This window comes from Prunus avium, chromosome 8 (genome assembly GCF_965620075.1).
Source record: "Prunus avium chromosome 8, drPruAviu1.hap1.1, whole genome shotgun sequence".
Lineage (NCBI taxonomy): Eukaryota > Viridiplantae > Streptophyta > Magnoliopsida > Rosales > Rosaceae > Prunus > Prunus avium.
In genome coordinates, this window is record NC_142291.1 from 39878541 (window position 1) to 39899321 (window position 20781).

Genomic DNA, 20781 nt, shown 5'->3' on the forward strand with positions numbered 1-20781 from the left:
GCCACTCAATCATAACACAAAATACCTAAACGCTGCACTCTATATATTATAATTATATATAGCTGTAAGTTAAACGACATGAAGGAGACAAATAAAAATAAAAGCAGAGACTGAGACAGAGACAGAGAGAAAAGAAAACCCAGTCTCAATTATTTTCATTTTCATTAATGTGCTATTTTGTGGAGCGGAGGGTGCGTAATTTGGTTTCCTGTGTTCTGTTCTGTGGACAGCTGTTAAAGGCCAAAAAGAAAATGATAGATACATTACATACCACGAATACAAATTACAGCATTCTGGATCAATGGCCTTCATTCGTCAGCACGAGTCATGACTCATTACTCGTGACCCTCACAAGCAAGCCTACTAAGACCATTGACTTGGCTATTTCTCTCTCGCGTAGACCCTCTTGCCTTTTTTTCTTTTTCACGAGGCCAAATTGCCTAACCTTCCAGAACACAACTCGGAAACTCCGCCACCACTTCCCCTTTCTTTCTCTCGCCACGTGTACGTCTCAGATTTCATTCCGCCGCGTACATCCAAATATCCAACGGCTAATATCCCAAACATTCTAGATACCGCACTCACGCCGACCTTTCCTCCGTCTCTCCCTCTAGGCCTCCTTTGACGTTGACTCAGACTCGGGTCACTGAAAGAAAAGTCCTCCATCCACTCAATCGCATTCCCTCTCGACCGTTGGATCACGTCCTCCCCCGTCCCTAAAAACAATCGGAAACGGCTCTTTACTTTCACCCCACGTGGCAACAAACTACAGGTCCTTCGAGAAACCCACTTAGACGAGGCTCCGTTTCACAGCGTTTTCTTTTGTTTTCTTCGCACGCGTCTCTTTCTCTCTCCCCTATATAAAGGCCTCGCCTGCTCTCTCTGAAACCCATCTTCGCAATTCAAGAGAGGCTTAATTTCCAAGAGAGAGAGAAAGAGCCATAAACAAAGAGATTTACTTTCTTTCGCTGCTGTGGGAAGTGACGGTTTTGGGCTAAGCTTTCTGCAGTGGTGTTTAGAAATCTTTCTCTTAAGTTTCCATAACAAAAACAATGGCTCGTTCTTTCTCCAACGCTAAGCTTCTCTCTGCTCTCGTCGCCGATGGATTCTCTAGCACAATCGTCAGGTACTTACAAATCTCCGACATCTCTCTCTCTCTCTCTCTCTCTCTCTCTCTCTCTCTCTCTCTCTCTGTGCCCGAGATCTATGTTTTCAGTTAATGAAAAATATAGATTTAATTAAGGGATAATTAAACACCTCTTACTTGCGGTTTAATTTGCAAAGCAGAACACTTCGGGCGCACGTTATAAACTTATAATATGATATTATTATATTAATGATGTTTTTATTTATTTATTTGGAAATCTGCAGACGTGGATATGCGGCGGGTTCTCAAGGAGTTGCGTCGAGCGTGGTTAGAGGAGGAGGTGCTACTAATCCTAGAAGCGTAAACGTGGTTAAGAATTCCGGGGAAGACAACGCTTTCAAGGTCTCGTGGGTCCCCAACCCCAAAACCGGGTTTTACGGACCCGAGAATCGCGCCGAGGAGATCGACGCGGCCGAGCTACGTGCGGCGCTCTTGAAGAAGCATTAAGAAGAAAAGAAAAATTCTTGGTAGTTTTTTTCCGGAACAACGAAAGGGGAAAATTGTACGAGGAATGGGCTGTCGGCATGTTTGGGTTTGAATTCTTCGGAATTCGGGCTTCGCCGGAATATATTTGTGATTGTTGTAATAGCTGGTTCCTCCGTCCTCTGCTTTAGGGACTAGATAATATAAGCATGTACCCTATTTATTAATTTTTGCAATAAAATTATTTTAATTCGTTGAATGGAATTAATACAGAATCGTTTTGTTTGATTGTGAATGGTTTCTCTTTTGGTAAAGAAATATACATTTTGAACGTATTATTTAGGAAATTCTGATAATTGATTGATATACATTTTGCACGTCTCTTCATTGTTGGATGTTTATCCAAAGTTTCATGCTTTACTTGAGCATTTAATTTTGTGAACCTCTATAATTAAGTTCGTCTTTGATTAAGATGTGGGATTGATTCAACGACTACAATTCGTCAATTATGGGGGATGGGGGATGGGGGATGTGGGATGGTCAAACTTCAAACTCGCCCAGAAAATTGGGGCCATTGATCGAGCTGATAACCAAAAAATGAGGAAGAATAGCATTCGGCTCGAAATTAATGGATGCGTGCACGGAGTAGAAATCTCAAGGAGGCCACGTGAGTTAAATAATGGTAGGTATTAGTGCGGACATGAGTTAAGTCAATTGGTTAATGAGTTAAGTCAATTGGTTAAAGCAGTTAGTCTTAAATTCAAGTTTTCCTTAGTAAATTAGATTAATTTAGACTCTATTAATGATTACAATTAGATTAATTTAGAGTAATTTAGACTCTAATAATGATTGCCTAACCAACAAATTAGCACCGTCCAAGAAAATCGAATCAAGTGGCACCGTTTCCGGTTGCCATGTGTTCATGTTACGGTGCAGTGTAATTGAATGGCCCAGGAAGTTGGCTTTAAGGGGGATTGCCAGTGATCAATAAATGAGTTTGATTATTCATTTAGCATGTAGTCGACGACAGGGATAGATAAATAAACTATTGAGGATAATGTTGGGAATGAATTATTAGCGTGTTGGTTAATTAGGTCTCAAGCTAATCTAATTAGGCGCAAATATAGGGAATCAATTTGTTTGTCTGGTTCTGGTTCACCTTCGTTTGCCAATTCCATTTGCCTTCCTTCCTTCCAAGGAAGACATTATAAAATTCTATTTGCCAGATAGATGCGGTGAATTGTCTAGGTCTCTCTGCCTTGTTTATGTTAGTCTTGTGGCGATGACGAGTACAAGTTGTCCACTTGTTTCAACTCTCAAGAGCCAAACCCTAAAGCCAAAGCCAAGCAAAAGACAGAAGCATCAACATGGGCAGTGACGTGCTGATTCATTTACTGGGTTGACCCGACTTCTTTTTAATTTTATTTTTATGGGTTGGTTTGGTTGCAATGTGCAAATGAAGAAGAAACGCCAAGGCAACGTCATCCACACTTGAAGAGCTGCTGCTGCTGCATTGCATAATTGCATTTGCATAGGAAAACAATCATTGTGTTGTATTTCACAAGCATCTAATTGTTTCTCGAGTCACAGGGGTCGTATTATCTCACCATCTTTTATGATTCTATTGAAGAAAACAGAATGGTGGGATGGGAGATGGAGGGAGTGTGACGTTTGCCAATGCCACCCCACTACTACTCAAACTAGAAGGACACTGGACATTCTAACTTAAAAGAACAAAATGGCTATTGATTCACTAGAATTTGCACATCTCGACTCTCTGCTCCTTGTTCATCACATGATATGCTCTCTGTTCTAAAAATTATGCATATTCGTCGAGCAGAAGCAAAGAGACCCGAGAAGGAACAATTTTCGGGGGCAGGCTACGGGACTACTTTATTTTTCAAGGCTCTAGCTATTTCACACAGAAAATAGAGTTAAAAAAACCCCATACTATATGGATTCATTCCAAGATGACAACAGTGTAGAGCAGGAAGGGCAACAACAGTTGTCAGGCCAACCATACATAGGCTCATATTCACAAGCGGGTCATTGGGGGTAAAGCTTTCTCCAACACAGCTTACATACCACTAATCCACATATCTGAGTCACTTCCAGGTGAATGTTAATCAATTGTTGTTCCATCATCTAATGAGTAAAACTTTTCCAAGTTTTCAGAGTTTTTCTTTTCTCCTCCTTCTATCTGCTCAGCATTTCAATAGGGGATAAAATTATTTGATAACTAAAACTTCTACCTTGTAAATAAACTCAAACTTACAAATGCAGCAAGGATTCTTATTCTCCCCCATTTGTAATTGCTGCAGGCCACTGTCAGTCTGTCACTTACATCAACCTCATGCCACTGCCACATAGACTGCCAATATTTCTCCCACTTCCTTTGTTTAACCCTCGTAATCTAACTATAACATAGTGCAAAGTTCCTCTGGGTCTACATTAATCTACCCATTTGTCAAGGGACATTTCCTTCATAAAAGTTTCACATACCTTGAGCTAACAAACGCTTAGCTAATATTGATACGAGAGGATAAGGATTGGGTCTGTGTCCGAGGCAAGTAAATACAAAAACTACTTTAGACACCCAACTGCAAGATATTTGCTACTATGTTGAATCAGAAATCCCTGTTCTTCAAAACCAAAGTAAGAACTTCCTTAAGCTTTTCAGATGAAAGCTATCCAGCATATTGTCAGCTATGCCACTGAGTTCAGCTCAAACATAACTGCAAATAACAATCTCTAAGGCATATTCAATTCAACAGCCCTGAAGATCCTTGAAGTTCTATTTGCACAGTTGCACGATCAATACAAACTTGAGGTAGATAAAAAATATTTCCATGAGCAGCTGACTACCTAAACTCCAAAGAAGACATCTCTAAGCCCAAAATAGTATGAAAATACACATTGTAATATGCTTTTCACTGGCACATTAGTTTTCCAAACATCTTTTCAGAGAAAGACGACTCTCTAAGCCCAGAAGAGCATGAAAATAAGAGCGCATGCTAATATGCTTATCAACTTTCACAAACAATATGTCTGTAACCTAAAACCCTAAACCTTATCTGAACCCTCACGCCTTCAAGCAGAGTACTATTTGACACGACTTGTTCATCAGCACCTAACTCAATCATTTCCAAGCTATCCATATAGAAAACCTACCTCAACAATTCCCAAGCTATCCGTACAGAAAACATCAATAACAAAAACAAATAAAAATTCCCTACAGCATATAAACTCTATGAGCACAGAGGCAAATCAGGTTACTTAAAACTTGCCTACTGGATCTGAGTGATAAGAAAGTATAAAACTTACAACCAGAAAGATCAAATGCAAATGGTGTTTTAATTGTTTTGACCTAAACAACATTGAAAGACCCCTATCAATCAAAATACACGCTTCAACTCTTTGCAATGCATCATAACCCCTATATGCTTAAACAGTACAATGCAATTATAAACTAAACTTATGTAACATAACTGCGTTTTTTTTGTCACATGCTCCAATTGAACATACACATTAATTTGATCTCTCATTTATTCCTCCCCATGACAAAATTCCTCCTCAGAATCACAATCAATATCTTGATTCATTTTCCATAACAAAACATGTAACAAACACAACAACAAGAACTATTGAAAACAATAAAATTGAGCATCTTTAAGAAATTGAAGTGTAAACAGACACTAACCATCATTCCAAATCCATAAAAACATCCCCCTACAAACCCAATTTCTTTTCAAATTGAAGAAACAAGAGGGTTCATTTTAATTTTCCTTACTTGCCCATTGACGCAATCCAATCCACACCCGCACTGTGGGCACTCGTAAAAGTTGTCAATCGGAAACGCAGCAGAAGCGATCCCCACAGAGAATTCAAGATTGTCGCCGCTCCGAGTGACCTCGACGATGTTGAGCCACAAGAACAAGACCTTGACGCTAACCCCAGTGAGCCCAGAGAGCCTGTTCTTGGAGATAGAGCCACTGATGGTGGACTTATACTTGAGCTGGTACGACCCTTCCAATGCGAAACTGCAGGAACCGTTCAAATAAGCTCGGAATTGACCGTTGCTTCGGTCCAGTTCGTAACCAGTGACGCCCTTCGGGAGCAGACCCATCGGTAAGTCGAAGTCTTGGATGATATCGTACGCCGACCGTGAGTTATCGTTGCCGGCGGCGGCCGTTGATGACGTAGCGAACGGGGATAGGATGACGAAGAGGGCGAGAATGGCTGCGAGAGACGACATGGTTTGGGCTTTCGGATTTTCTCTCGCTTCTCTCTCTCCAAATTTTTTGTTGTTTTTGGTATTTTTCCGGGAATTGTTGTTGGTGGAGAGTTGGTTTGCCTTTGACTGACAACGGTGGAGACGACGTATACAGTCTGAATACGACAATAATAGTTCTTCAAAAACGGCGACGTATGGATGAGTTTGTCTTCTTTTAGGTAGTCACGTGCTGTTGGCTTGGCAAAGGACGTGGGGACTTTTCTGTAATAAGAAAGCCAGGTTCACATTTCGAGGCTCTCCTCCAGAAAAAGGAAGGGGGGAAATAGTAATTTCCCACTGACGGTGACACATATTACTTTAAAAAGTCAAGCCCTTTGATCGTCTGTGTGGATCTCTGCAGCGGGTTAGGTAGGAGCGGAAAGTCGAATGAACAGAAATAGATTGGAGTTGGAGTTAGAGTTGGGCAGCAAAAATTACAACAGCCCAACACTGTACATCTTGAGGTCCATTTTGTTTTTAATTACCCAACCACCTTTTTCTGCACGTTGATAACTACCCCTTCTTCTTTTTTTATTTTTCCTTTTTCATTTACCGCTTTCTCGCACATGATTTTTTTAGGTGCAAGACATTAGGGAGTCCATTGTTGATGTTTTAGACGTATCGACACTATCCCATTGTTAAGGAGGTGATTTATGCAATGATAACATGTTAATAACAAGACGTATCGACACTATCCCTCCTTTATGTCCACAAAGATAGAATGGAAAATGCAATTATTTGAGAAACAAAATAAAAAAAAGTTCTTATAATTTAGGGTAAGTGGTATTGCTTGGGAGGAATATGCAATAAAAAGCTCAACAACCAGTCAAACCTGTATGGATGGCAAATGAGTACCATTGGTAATTCCTTACCTACCAAGCTTATAGTTATGGTACAGAAGCAACCACTATTTGCTTACTTGTGATGTTGTGAATGGTACAAACTCATGCAAATTATGGAAAACTCCGTCATATATTATAATGGTATTGTACATTTATTCTCCTATCATAGAGTCATGAAAGTTGGATACTAATATAATGTCATATCTAAACTGCATTCAGGCAATGAAAAATTGAAAACAAACTTAATTAAGCCGAGGACACTAAATTATTGATCTTAATCTTGCTTCCCTTCCCATTGACACAATCAAAACCGCAACCACAGGTTGGGCTCTCAACGAAATTACTGACCGGAAAGTCCGCGGAGCCGATGCCCACAGAGAACTCGAGCTCATCGTCGTCACGAATCACCTTGACGATGCTCAGCCACAGAAAGAGCACCTTCACTTTGATGCCACTCAAGCTCGAGATCTTGTCATCCGTTATCACACCGGTTATGGTGGACTTGTACTTCAACTTATAGGAGTCAATGGAAAAGGTACAAGTGCCATTCAAGTAGACTGAGAACTTACCTGTGGAATTGTTTAGTTCATAGCCCAATACGCCTTTGGGAAGAATGCCAACTGGGAAGTCATACTCTTCCAGGACTTGGTAAACTGTCAGCTCGTCGTTGACAGATGCAGATGGGGTTGAGAAGGAGACCAGAAGGAAGAGAGATAGGCAGAGCAGTGTTTCCTTTGGAGACATGGTTGATGAAGTTTTGACTGTTTGGTTATGCAGGCTCTAAACGGTAGATGGAAGTTGGAACCTATATATAGAGAAATTTGAAAGACAAAAACAAAGAATATTCCATTTGATTCGTTTGTGCATACATAATACATATATGAATTGCACACAACAAAGCAGATCTTATACAGAGAGAACTAGCTCTGATGCTCTATTTGCGAAGCCCTCTTTTGCATATATAATATAATATACGGGAATGGGGACTCGAACTTAGGTTGGGCTCACTGTCGTGGCCAACTGACCTAATACGGTAGGTGGAATACGGGATGGGCTCACTGTCGTGGCCAACTGACCTAATACATATGGGTTAGTTAGACTTGATAAGTGCTCTCACCGAATGTGATGGCACGGCGCCGCTACTCACCAACTGTTGACAAGCAAATCCACAGCCACACTGCGGGCTCTCCTCAAAGTTGTCGATTGAAAAGTCGGCTGAAACAATCCCCACGGAGAATTGTAGCTCATCGCCATTTCGAACCACTTCCACTATGTCGATCCAGAAGAAGAGCACCTTCACACTCACGCCCTTCAAATTTTTGAGCCTGTCTTTGGACAAAACACCAGTTATGGTGGATCTGTACCTGAGCTGATACGAGTTTTCAAGGGAGAAGCTGCAGGTTCCGTTGAAATACGCCTTGAAATTGCCGGTGTCCCTGTCTAGCTCGTAGCCTGTTACTCCTTTGGGAAGAAGGCCGATTGGGAAGTCATATTGTTGAAGCATCTCGTATGCTGATAGCGTGTCGTCGCCATAGGCAGAGGATGAGAGAATGATCAGGAGAAGTGCAGAGGGAAACACCATTAACGGAGATGTGGGCTTTCTTGTATGAGACTGAGAGAAGGAAGCCATGAATTCCCAGTCTTGAAGAAGCTTTGTGGGCGGTGTTTGGTTAGACGGAGAGTGAGTGAGGCGGGCAAACAGAGGAGAGGACATGTGTATTTATGGATTGGGGAAGTTCATCAGTTGTGGTGGTTGACTGGCTCAATGCTTCGCACATTCCATGCTTGAATATCCCTTTTATCCTTTGTTTGTACTGCGCTATTTTTGAAGCCTACATGGTGCCACGTACCGTGGGGGTTTAATTGGGCATGTCTTGATTGATGTTGCAGATGACATTTGGGAATTGGGTTTCATTCATGGCATGTTTATTAATCCGTAATTGAATTAGGGAAATTTGAATTGAAGAGGAATTTGATTGAGAAGAATTAGATTTCGGATTCCTATTGAAGTTGTTTACTAAACCATATGGATTGAGGGAAGTTTGATTCCAAATTCATATTGAAGTTGTTTACTAAACCATTTGGAATTGGGGATAAATGGTACTAATTACTCAAATGTCCTCATTGTTGGGTTAAAGTAGATGACAAATTTTAAATTTTAAATATTATATGAGGATATAATTGGTAAAAAAGACGAATTCCTGATGGATTCATTCTCCAGGAATTAGAATACTACCTCATACCCAAAAATTGAATTGAATTCCTGATTTTGTGTGGACAATTCCTTGATGTGAAGTAAACACAAGAATCCTTCAGATGCAGAATTCAATTCCTGATTAATAAACACATCATCATAGTTTTAAGTAACAAATGAGGATTTTGAAAGGTCACAAAATGAAAGCTTGAAAGTTGAAACCAAGGTGTCTCTGTGCTGCAGACGCATGCAAGGTTGTCAGCAGATGGTGATCGGTGACGCCTCACACATAACGCTTGTGAAGCAGTCAATTAATGCATTGAAAAAAGGACAAGGTTAAAGAAAAAATCGCCCATGAAGTTGTAAAAATGGATTCAAATCAACACGAAAATATAATATAGTGGGGGATGGGCCAAATAGCAAGCTGTTCGAGAAGAGAACGGATTGGCAACTGGACCGCATAAACCAGAAATAGGCTGTCTTTGGGCGTCCGCGGAAAGGCTAGAATGAGGAGGTTGAGTGAGGAGGTTATTTGAGGAAGTGAAATCTCACCATCAACAACTAAAAACAAATGACATGGGGGGGATGCATTGGGGGGTCCACACCCCTTTTGATGGTGAGATGGGCCTCCTCAAATAACCTCCTCACATAGTCTCCTCATTATAGAAGCTCCCGGGCGTCCGAGGCTGTTGTTATCTCTCTGTCTAGAAGCGGCCCAGTTATTTTGAAATCAATCAATCATAAAGCTCATCGTTCATGTATATCTTATCAATCATTCTTCTTCTCTCCGTTATTGAATCTACCACCAGGTCCAGCCGACAAGGGGCGGTATGAATCACACCAAAACTTAAGCAAGTTGGCAAATGATCTTTCTTTACAACAACAAACTTATAAAAAATTGATACCCAGCTCTATGATAAAGAAAAATAACATCATCATCGATATCGTTTCTCAGTTTTGCCATTTTAAAATGGAATGCCAAATGGTGACGACAACAAAATTGTAAACAACATACTAAAGGAAATGCAAGCATAGAAGAATGCATAATTATAAGAACTATTTCTAGTGCAGATTATCAAAACTATTTCTAAGTGATGGTAAGCAGAAACCATAAGAATTTTAAAGAGCAGTATAGGCCCCTCGCAGTCATAAACCTGTCAGCTAGTGTAAATAACCACCTATCTATTAGAACTAGAATATAAAAAGCAGCACATGAAACTTACAAACATACCAGGCCAATTATAATTTTTCTTGAGACAAAAGTTTTCACCCTTGCTGGATCTCCTAACCCCTCAAAACACCCATCCATCGATGTTATGCCATCTGCAAATAATATGTAGCAGGAAGAAAATCTTGCCATAAGATAGATTCAATAAAATTACCAAAGAACTCTCCCTCCAACTAAAATTCATCTCAAATATAAACACCTAGACATAACATATCAGTTAACAGAAACTGGCTCTGATGGTTAGTAAAACAGTTAGAAATAAACATAATCTATCAGAAGCTTAGTCACAATGTTATATAGATTGTAATGACTTTCTCTGAATTTAAGGTGATCTGAGGGAGTCCATCCTACACCGATAAAAGATTTTTAAAAAATCTATACAAGCACAAACCAAACATCAGGTCCCAGCCTTATGAGGCTTACATCTAATGCGCAAAATAGGGTAGATATTAGAACAACACCACCTATAGCAAGTGGTACTGGGAGTAGGATAAAGAGAGTCATGATTAGAAAACCAGCTTGCCCTCAGTTAAATCCATAAGTTTGACAAGTCTCATAAATTCCCATTCTCTTTCAAGACAAGCTTTAGTGAGGTTGCATGCATTTTACTTATGTACTCAACCAGCGGGAGAATTTCGAAGACATAATGCAAATTCTTCAACGACTTGAAAAAAAATCATCAATACAACAATAACCAATGAGTAACTATGAGCCTGATACATACAGAAGAATCTTTGCATATCCCATGATACATTCAGAAACAACAATTGGCATTGGCAAATAACAAAGTTAGGAACGAAAAAGCTATGAAATAATTCCAATCACAATCAACAAGGGTATTGTAAGGGAGGGGAAAAGGGGAAGGATCATACATACAGCTACGTAACAAATCAATTCACATCCTTGAGTCTTTTTATCAATGCATCTAGAGATTTCTTCTTTGGGTTCTGCCTGCCTCCCCGGCTCCCAAAAGTTCCAAATAGCCGCTCAGAAGGATCCCTCAATTTTTCTGAAATAGCCACTACTTTTCTGTAGTCCAAGGTATTGTAACTCCTCTCCCTGATTACCGGATTAAGAAAATTCTCTGGATGATTGCTTAAGAGTAAATTAATTAATTGCCTCAACTCAGCAAGTGCTGTTTTCAACTGATTTGCCTCCTCATCTGAGAGTAAAGGAGCTTGATTATCTGCAAAAGATTCCAACACCCGAACATCCACATCAATGCTCATAATTGCATGTACAGTAAACCTCTTAACTGCGTCCCCAAGTAAGGCCCCAACTATTTTCTCTGATATGTGAGAAAGGACATCCTGCAAAACTCGTTTAAGGACATGAGGAGGCAATATCTGCTGAGCAGTGGAAACCAGGGTTTCCAAGTATATGATCACCTCATTCACATATTCATTCCCATTCGGCAGAGGCTCATCGGCCATCCAGTTCACATTCTCAATCAACGTCATGAACCCATCCACTTTTTGTTTAAGCAACCCAGAGAGTATCTCTTCTGCTGCATCACGGGCTTTGCAAAGCGGAAAATGCCTCCGCCCCCTCTCCACCATTCTCAAGGGAATGCCAGAAAGCTGAGCAGCATGTCGAAAGAAGAAATCACAAGCTCGCTCCATGACCGCCATATTAGCCGCTACTTGCATTGCCTGGGAGACCCCATGGATAGACGTATTGATAAGCTTCAAAAGAGCCCCATCCAAAGCTTCACTTAACAATCGATCCAAATACTTCTTAACGACCTCAAAGAAATCAAGCTGCCCGCCATATGACATGAAACTCACAGAATCCTCAATAAAAGACCGTACAATGCGGCAACAATCAGGCACCGTAGAACTAAATGGTGCAACATAAGGAAAAGCCGGTATGATATCAGAGGTCTGTATCTGAAACGAAAGAACATTCATGGAATATTCATACTCTTTCTTCATCAACATCTGATCAAACTTATCAGCAGAAAGTGCCTCAGCAATCTGTTTACGACAATCTGACAACAACAGCTCATGGTACTTATCCCTATGTTTGCTCAGAACATCAAGCAAAGGGTCAACCAGATATCCATACCTACGCAAAGTCACACCTAACAAGCTCACATAGTCCTTAATCAACAACAAGTGGTTGGCCGTTTGCATCCTAGAAAACTGATCCTCCAAAACGGAACACATTTTACTAACAGCAGTTTCCCACAAATTCTCAACCTCCAATTTCGATATCAAACCGCCACCGGTCCTCACAATCCGATCCTCAACAATAAAAAATCCGGCTATTTGCGCAAAGAAAGTTTGATGAGATTCAAGAAACGGAGTCATGGAAGATACCTGAAAGTCAGAAGTGAGCTGAAGCTTTCGATTCTCGAAGTAATACTGCTTGAACCGGTCTTCAAGCCCTAGAGTCTGGTGAATATGATAGGCTCTGTACAAGGGAGTCAAATCAACCCCCGGAAATCCACTTCCACCGTTAATATCATCTCCAACCCCACCGCCTAGTCCATCTTCGTCTTCTTCTTCCAAAGCGTAGACGCAGTCTCTGAGGCTGAGGCGGCTCTGCTCCTCAGCTTGGCGTTGCTTGATTCTCAGATCCTCCTCTCGTTGCCTCGCCGAGGAAGCTTGACCGATCGCCAACTGACCAAGGTTCCGACTCACCACGCGGATCTCCACCAGCCAATCGCCGAACTCCTTGCTGACCTTCCGTTCGATATGCCACCGAATCTCTGGAATCTTCTTCTCCAGCATCCGCTTGAGCGTAGACGACGGCGTTTTGTCTAGGAACTCGGACTCGATGGTGTCGACGCACTTGAGCGCCATGTAGAAGTTGCTGCTGGAGAGATGGTAATTGGATCGGGAACAAAGCTCCATCAAACGAATACAGTTTCGAACCGATTCGAGCGCGAGGTTGACGTTCCTAGAAACGTTTCGGGCTTCGACGAATGCGTCGAGGGAGGAGAGAAGAGGGAGGCCGACCGACTGAAGCTTGGTGTTGGAATCGTAGAGAGAAGACTTGAGGGAATCGACGTCGGAGAGGAGGGATCGGAGGTCATCGACGGCGAGGATGAAGTCTTGGTAGTGGGCCTTGCAGACCTCCTCGATTTCAGACTCCTTGGATCGGGCGAAGTGGCGGAGGTGCTGGAGCAACGTATCGGGCTTGCCGGAAGTGAAGACCTTGCGGACAAATGGGCCCACATCCTCGCCGTTGCAGATGGCCGAGGAAAGGAGCAGTTGGTCAAGTTTTTCAGCCGAGTCTGCGCTTTCCGCGGCGGACGGAGCCACTTTCCGCCGAGATTTTGTGGATTGCATCGTGTCCTTGTGGGGGAATAGAGCGCGGAGGGGATTTAGGAAAAATTACAAGAGAGGGAGAGAGGAGTAGTTACTTGGACATTTGAGGGAAGTTTTGCTGTTTGACGGAAATGACACTCGGAACGAGGGAAAATGTTAGGGATATACGAAGAATACGGTGGGGTAGTTTGGTAATTGGGAGGGATGATGATAAAATTCAACGGCGATTCTGACGGAGGGGTGTCTGAATCTCTGACGACTGAGTTGGTAATATAGTAGGACAACAACAGATTTTAATCAACCCTGTATTTGTTTTTGTCAAATAAACGGAATTCAATTACCAATTCTTTAATGGTATACAATGAGTATGGATCATAATTAGCAGTGTATTATTTATCATTACCTTAGTTTGAAGTAAAATATTTGTGATGAATTCGATACTTATATACGACTAGTTTCATTTTGACGATGTATTGGCCCGTTTGAAAGTAATTTGTAAATAACTTATAGTTTGGATGATTCATGAACTTAAGTATTTTCATATATTGTTTCGAATCAATAAATCGATAATTGCATTGCAGAAGAGATAATCCGCAGCTTAGCCGTAGTCTCGTAGAAGTGATGCCATCTATAAGGAATAGGAAACTGCCCCGCATGCGAGCTTGGTATGATGTATAGGATATTAGGGTGATGATAATGTTTTTGGTCTTTCAGATGTCGATATATTACAGAGTTGGGTTGGGTTGGATCGGCTGAGTTCTCTGGTTGCTGAATTATATAAATACCATGGAAAGTTCATAAAAAATAAGGATAAAGAAACAGAGGACTCTTTTCGAACGACTTTCTTTTCCCTTTGCAGTCAAACACGTTAAAATAATTTCAATTTTATTTGTTGAATGATCAAATAATTTTTTTACACATAAAAAAAGTGCGAAACAAACCACTTTTAGATGAGAACAAACATAAATTATGGTATTTTGGCATGACCGTTTATATCACTTTAGAAACCCTTTACCATTGATTTCATCCAAGACGGACTCAGGATTTTCAAACTTGATTGGGCTAAATTTATTTTACATATATAAAAATACTATGTGTATAGAAAACTCGATAGTACGATGTAATTTCATTGATGACAAAAAATAATAATACACCTAATCAAGGGGGGCATAATAAGCCTTACTCCTCAAATGACACTATATAAGTTGCACTCTTCAAGTCTTCATAGAATTAAAATAATTCATTATCGATTCATTATCTATATGAGTTTGGTGACAAAGTCGACAACTCTAAGAAACAATCATAACCAATTTCTCTCTCTTTTTTTCCCTATGTGTAGAGATGTGCAACTTTCCTCTTCTCCGTTTTATTCTCCATGTGCAATGCAAAGGATTCCTTGAGAGGGTAGATTATTCAATTGGTTGGGCTATAATTTGTTTTGGGTTGGAAAAAAAGCCAATGTTAGTCATGCTTATGGTCTGTCCTTGATTTCATCCCGGTAACTCCAAGCAATGTCCTAAACTATTGTTGCACCTAACAAGCTAGAAGTCTAATAGTCTACTTTTGCACCCTGATGTCTTTTGCTTCATTCCCTTTCTCAAATATTGTTTGTATAGAAATAAAAGTTACATTAATATATTTTATATTGCCATATTTTTTGTCATCATAACTTATTTACTCGTTTTATTAAAGTGTTTAACGTTACATATTACGGGTGAATAATAAATACATCTAGAAGACAATATATGTTTTACGAATTTGAAATTTGAGACTAAGTATAAGATTCATTAATCTTTAATAGATACAAACATGACAAAGAAATCATAGGTGTCTAATTCCCATTAGTTTTTGCGTTTGGAGGTAGATTTTTCATTGTGGAAGTTGGAAGAGAGACACAATTCATTTTGCACCAAATAAAGTTTCACATTTTGCATATCAACCATCACGTACAAATATAATATTTTCGAATGAAACATATCAAGGTAAATTAGACTATTTCATGCCGACTAGGTTACTTCACATTTAAAAAATGAATATGGGTGTAGGAATCAAATTTTAGGGTGCATAGCAAATTACCCCTTCGATAGACGGGGCTTTTGGGCTTGAAGAACCTTTTCCGAATTTTTTTTAAAAAAAGGATAAAGCAAAACGAGGCCAGAGGTCCTATTTTTTTCTGGGTCAAGAAGCCCAAAAACCCTTCATGGAAAAAGCCCCATTTATATAACAACTCAAGAGGTACGAAAGTTCGACTCTCCCAGCAAATAAAACCCTAGACCCCTTCTCTGCCTCAAGAGCAACAAGGAGCCGCAATGGTAATCTCCCTTCAAACCCTAAGACCCACATCTCCATTTTCTCCGACTTGCTCTGTAACTGTGTTCCTCTTCATGTTTATACTTGCAGGGTATCGATTTGGTCGCCGGTGGAAAGAGCAAGAAGACAAAGCGCACAGCGCCCAAGTCCGATGATATCTACCTCAAGCTCCTCGTGAAGGTCCTCCCTTTGAATTTGAATATTTGTATATCTACTTTCTCTTTGTTTTGTGAAGCTTTTTTGGGTATTGATTTGTTTTTGGATCTGGATTTCAGCTGTATCGGTTTCTTGTAAGGAGGACTGGGAGTAAGTTCAGTGCGGTGATTTTGAAGAGGCTGTTCATGAGCAAGGTGAACAAGGCCCCTCTCTCCCTTTCCAGATTGATTCGTTACATGAACGGGAAGGATGGTAAGATCGCTGTGGTCGTCGGGACTGTGACAGACGACATTCGAGTTTATGAAGTGCCTTCTCTGAAAGTGACCGCTCTGAGGTTCACTGAAACCGCCAGGGCTCGGATTGAGAAGGCTGGTGGAGAGTGCTTAACTTTTGACCAGCTGGCTCTCAGGGCCCCTCTTGGCCAGAACACGGTATGTCTGTTGCCAGTTTACTTGTTTTTTCATATTTATTTGTATATCTAGTTATCTGAATGACCTGCAAGATTGTGGTTTTTGGGTTTTGTTGGATTTGATAGTTCAATTATGATATTTTGCCTTCATGCGTACACATCACTTGACTAAGAGTAAAATCTCATATAAAAGTACCATGATCTTATATAGTCTTTTCACAATATGTAATTTAAAATCATGATCGTGCCAGCATCAAACCAAACTAAGGGTATTGTTTCAAACTTGTAGTTAATATGTGACACTGGGTTCACAGAAATGGGTACTATTGGGTGGTGTAGGTTATCGGGATATGATATGATGACAGAAAATAAGTATTTGGGTTGGAGATAAAAGTGCCATAGCAAATTGTCTACTGTAATTTAGCTTTAGTGGTCGTTATGAAGTGGACTGTTTCATTGTGAGGAGAATCTTGAACTATTTGCGACACCATGTAGAGTACTGTTTCATAGCAGAAGCATAATATGTTGGTGAAGATTAATGGAAGCAGTCATGAAAATTGGAGGTGTAGTGTCTTTTTAGGTGCAAAAAGAGTGGTGAGGAGAATTTTGAGCCATCTGGTATGGGTAGTTACGGTTTTGAAATCTGATAATCTGTTTTGGTGCATTCTAAGCTAAGTATCTTCTTTTATTCATCCTTTTGTTTTCACAAGAATTTTTTTGAATAAAAGGATTTTGCTGACAAATAAACAACGATTCTTTCTGCAGGTTCTTCTCAGAGGACCAAAGAATGCTCGTGAAGCTGTGAAGCACTTTGGACCTGCGCCTGGTGTGCCTCACAGTCACACCAAACCCTATGTACGATCAAAGGGTAGGAAATTTGAGAAGGCTAGAGGCAAAAGGAACAGCAAGGGTTTCCGTGTTTAAGAGTTGCAAAACGAGTCATCTCCCTGTTTTCAGTTGTGTTTTTCTCACTTTGCGTTATTGTTGGACCTATTATGTTATCAATAGCTTATCATCATCTATATTTCCATTGTTCCCTAAGACTATTTTAGCTTTTGAGAGGAAGATATTTAGATGTTTGAAGGATTAATGGATACTTGCAGAAATGTATGGTAGATGTTGAAGATTTTGTTTAATTCGATTTTGGTTTGATATTAGTACTTTTCTCTCCCTCACTCATCTTCATGCATGCAGCAACAAACAAATGTTAAATAATATTTTGATTTAGCCCATCGACCACTAGAAGCTATCCGCATTTCTGAAAATGAAATCAGTGGCTCCTTGAAAATTAATGAATTGCTGATGGTAAAGTTGAACCACTCTTATATTGTAATTTGTAAGGGCTAATAAATAAGCCCTCGCTTCTAACTTATTACTAGAATTGTTACATGACTTGTTCATAGAATTATTACATTACACAAAATGAGGCTTGCAGCATGATCACATTGATCAAATGATAGAACAAGCTCTGCATTTTATTATTACATAAGCAAACCCTAAGGACGAAAATCTCAAACAAGATTCAACATGAAAGCGAGGTTCGATAATGTCGCACTGTTTTTTAGACGTCATCATACGGTTCTGTAGCCAAACTTATTGAAGTAGCAACTGCGAAACAAACATAGCGGGCTAACAAAAATCAGAACTTCTTGATGAAGTCATATACGTGCTGACTGATTTCGTCGGGCTTTTCTTGGTTAATAAAGTGAGCTCCATCTTCAATCACAATCACCTCCTGCAAAAATGGCACATCTCTTTTGAAGCCTCCATTATGTATATAGTCCTTCACGCCTGGGATATGATAGGTGATGTCCAGGTCGCCCACAATAAACTTGACCGGTACTTTGATCTGTAGCCCTGTCCATGGTCCTGTAAGCTCCCAGGTTCTGCAACCAAGAAGAAAATACTTAATTGGAATATGCATCCAACCCATTTCAATACAAACAATTTTGCTCAAGCTACTAAAATGTCATCTGATTGCTGATCTCTATCTCAAAATTTCTGTCAAGAAATTACCTTCCCAATCTGAGAAAGACTATGTATTGAACATATGATAACCAATTCAAAGGGAAAGGGGTAGGTACGTACAAGTTCAAAGCTCGATAATAGTTCAATCCACCAACAAACCCCGTCTTGCTGAATTTGCTGACAAAATAATTAACGTCCTCTTCTAACAGCCAAGGGGGCAAGGTTTCTGGAGTTTTCCAAGCTCTTAATCCTACTCCTTTAGGTAGGCATGGAGGTTTTGGATTGCGACCAGTAAGAAACTTTTTCATTATTGATGCAGTATCATAACCAGCAAATTCTTTTTCGATCTCCCCAGGTTCCTACAGCACAGCATTCCTCAACAAAAGGATTTGATGCATATATATATATATATATATATATATATAAGGATTTGAGTAACAAGAGCTATGCCTCAACAAAATCACCAAGAAACAAATAGTCCCTAACAATGAGCTCAAACTGAGGCTTAAATTCATTAATCTCAAACGGTATTGAGCCGACGAATTTGTCATTGGGTGTACCGTGTAGCAACGAAAAAGATCTGAAGAAGAGAAACCCTTCTTATTAAGTTGTCAAACAAACAAGTTAAGTTATTAACAAAGTGGCAAACCTCTGGTCAAATTACCCAAGTCTGGTTTTGAAGGACGGATCTCTGAGAACTAAAAGGAAGGGGTGTGGGTTGCGCCCAAGGAAGGGGTGTAGGTTGTGCGGTTGTAATAATAGCCTAAAAGGAGGTGGTTGTGCAGACTGAATACATCATTAATGAGAACGAATACACCCAATGTGAGTATAATAAATTCAACAGTTAACAGCAAATATATAGATAAAACAGCCAAACGTTTTCTGAATGCATAACCTTATCCGCACTGTCAAATTCAAGTATAATACATCTTTCAATTCAGATTGAAGTTATACTATCTTGGGGAATATTCAGATTAAGCAATCTCCACAAAAAATCAATCAATTCATAAATGAGATGTGAACATGGAAAAGAAAAGAAGCAAAGCAAAAAAAGAAGAGAACTTGTTGTTGTAGAATAGAGCAGTGAATAATTCAGCAAAGGGGAGCCAAAAAAAAGGCAATTGGAATCTGACCCAATAAATATCATATACTGAATCACAAAAAGATTGAAACTTTTCAATCAGATCGAAAAGGAAATTAAAAAAATTGAAAGAATGTGATTTACCTGGAACCTGCAAATATAGTAATCATCACCAAACAAGGCCCTGAGACCATCGACAGGCTTTCTCTTTGGGTTCCTGGGAGTGAAGGCCACACTCATGTTGACCAAGGCCTTGACCCGGTCAGGCCTGAACAAGCAGAACCACCAGGCAATGACGGCGCCCCAGTCATGGCCGACCAAGAATACTTGGTCAACACCCAGATGGTCAAGGAGGCCAATGAGGTCACCAACTATGTGCAGCGCCGAGTAGGAGGCAGCGGAAGGTGGTGCGTCGGTGTCACCGAAGCCTCGGAGGTCAGGGGCTATGCAACGGTAGCCCAAGGATGAGAGAGAAAGGAGCTGGTGGCGCCATGAGTACCAGAGCTCCGGGAATCCATGGAGGAAGAGCACAACTGGGCCTGTACCGATTGACGCTATGTGCATGTTTATGCCGTTTGTTCTTACCGTTGTGTGCTCAATTTTCTCCATCTCTGTTGACTCTCTCTGTGTGTGCCTTGGTTTCGCTGTTTCTTGCTCTGTTACGCTTGGTCTTGTTATTGTTATGTGGTGGGTGTGTATATATATATAATATATAGATAGAGAGAGAGAGAGACGTGTGACGTGCTGCTTCTTCTCGGTTACTGAGAGAGAGTCTTGTATTTTTCTATTGGTTGAAAGGATGGACACAACAAAATAAATTGTCTTTTTTTTTTTTTTTCATCTAATTTTAGTTTCAGTTTAATGAGTGCGCACCCAAGTGATGGAAATTTGTGATGGCAATTTGATGATAATTTTACAAATCAGGCACAAAATGTTCACCGCAAAATACTTCACAGAGTGCTTCTTTTTAAGCATATATATGCATGTGATTATGGGAATTATATATAAATATTTTAAATTAAAACAATTAAGAGTAGATGTAGATCCAAAATACATATTCAATTTTCAACAACGGTACTGTTTCCAATAGTTTCATGGTGAGGAAGGCACGTTCATTCCAATCCAAGGACATGGATCTGCAAATAATTGTGCAGTTTCGTCGTTCAAAGTTTCAAACAAACAATGGTACACTGTACGCATTGATAAAGATAACATGCATGGGTGAGTTCAGTTGTGTTGTATACCTACCACTCTTGCGCCTTTGTCTGTTTCATTAAATTCCAATTGAAATATGTCATTTGCATATATGAGTTAAGTTAGTTGAACCTAAAACAGAATATGCGTTCATTTTCACCTTATTCTAATTCGGTCCACTCCATATAAAATGGAAAAAAAAACACCAATAATCATTAACATTATTAAAGAGAGTACCATATCTAAGGAAGCAGGACTCTGCATCGCCATCACTAAGCAGT

General features: G+C 40.1%; 7 protein-coding genes across 8 annotated transcripts; 2 read left to right on the plus strand and 5 right to left on the minus strand.

Moving 5' to 3' along the window:
- Window positions 1–892: 892 nt before the first annotated feature.
- SAG21 (senescence-associated gene 21) lies at window positions 893–1829 on the plus strand. The gene is made up of 2 exons (XM_021949488.2): window positions 893–1126; window positions 1372–1829. Exons 1-2 carry the CDS (start codon window positions 1053–1055, stop codon window positions 1592–1594), a joined length of 297 nt encoding a protein of 98 aa, XP_021805180.1. The 5' UTR covers window positions 893–1052; the 3' UTR covers window positions 1595–1829.
- Window positions 1830–5140: 3311 nt separating this feature from the next.
- LOC110749306 (uncharacterized protein At5g01610) lies at window positions 5141–5951 on the minus strand. Its single transcript, XM_021949387.2, has one exon. It carries the CDS (start codon window positions 5823–5825, stop codon window positions 5319–5321), a length of 507 nt encoding a protein of 168 aa, XP_021805079.1. The 5' UTR covers window positions 5826–5951; the 3' UTR covers window positions 5141–5318.
- An 845-nt stretch (window positions 5952–6796) lies between these two features.
- On the minus strand, window positions 6797–7429 carry LOC110749398 (uncharacterized protein At5g01610-like). The gene has a single exon (XM_021949503.2). It carries the CDS (start codon window positions 7427–7429, stop codon window positions 6932–6934), a length of 498 nt encoding a protein of 165 aa, XP_021805195.1. The 3' UTR covers window positions 6797–6931.
- A 76-nt stretch (window positions 7430–7505) lies between these two features.
- Window positions 7506–8580, minus strand: LOC110749397 (uncharacterized). Its single transcript, XM_021949502.2, has one exon. It carries the CDS (start codon window positions 8397–8399, stop codon window positions 7776–7778), a length of 624 nt encoding a protein of 207 aa, XP_021805194.1. The 5' UTR covers window positions 8400–8580; the 3' UTR covers window positions 7506–7775.
- A 1213-nt stretch (window positions 8581–9793) lies between these two features.
- SEC15B (exocyst complex component sec15B) lies at window positions 9794–13590 on the minus strand. 2 transcript variants are annotated; one of them, XM_021949422.2, is made up of 2 exons: window positions 10984–13590; window positions 9794–10202 (listed from the first exon to the last, which is right to left on the minus strand). In XM_021949422.2, exon 1 carries the CDS (start codon window positions 13401–13403, stop codon window positions 10998–11000), a length of 2406 nt encoding a protein of 801 aa, XP_021805114.1. In that variant the 5' UTR covers window positions 13404–13590; the 3' UTR covers window positions 9794–10202; window positions 10984–10997. The 2 variants fall into 2 exon arrangements, with proteins under 2 accessions (XP_021805114.1, XP_021805113.1); XM_021949421.2 differs by having other exon boundaries at window positions 10980–13590.
- Window positions 13591–15560: 1970 nt separating this feature from the next.
- Window positions 15561–17414, plus strand: LOC110749311 (large ribosomal subunit protein eL18y). The gene is made up of 4 exons (XM_021949394.2): window positions 15561–15694; window positions 15783–15872; window positions 15968–16279; window positions 17023–17414. The coding sequence occupies exons 1-4, from the start codon at window positions 15692–15694 to the stop codon at window positions 17179–17181; spliced, it is 564 nt and encodes a 187-aa protein (XP_021805086.1). The 5' UTR covers window positions 15561–15691; the 3' UTR covers window positions 17182–17414.
- A 121-nt stretch (window positions 17415–17535) lies between these two features.
- On the minus strand, window positions 17536–19993 carry LOC110749312 (alpha/beta-Hydrolases superfamily protein). Its single transcript, XM_021949395.2, has 3 exons — window positions 19451–19993; window positions 18346–18584; window positions 17536–18143 (listed from the first exon to the last, which is right to left on the minus strand). The coding sequence occupies exons 1-3, from the start codon at window positions 19913–19915 to the stop codon at window positions 17897–17899; spliced, it is 951 nt and encodes a 316-aa protein (XP_021805087.1). The 5' UTR covers window positions 19916–19993; the 3' UTR covers window positions 17536–17896.
- Between the last annotated feature and the right edge of the window lie 788 nt (window positions 19994–20781).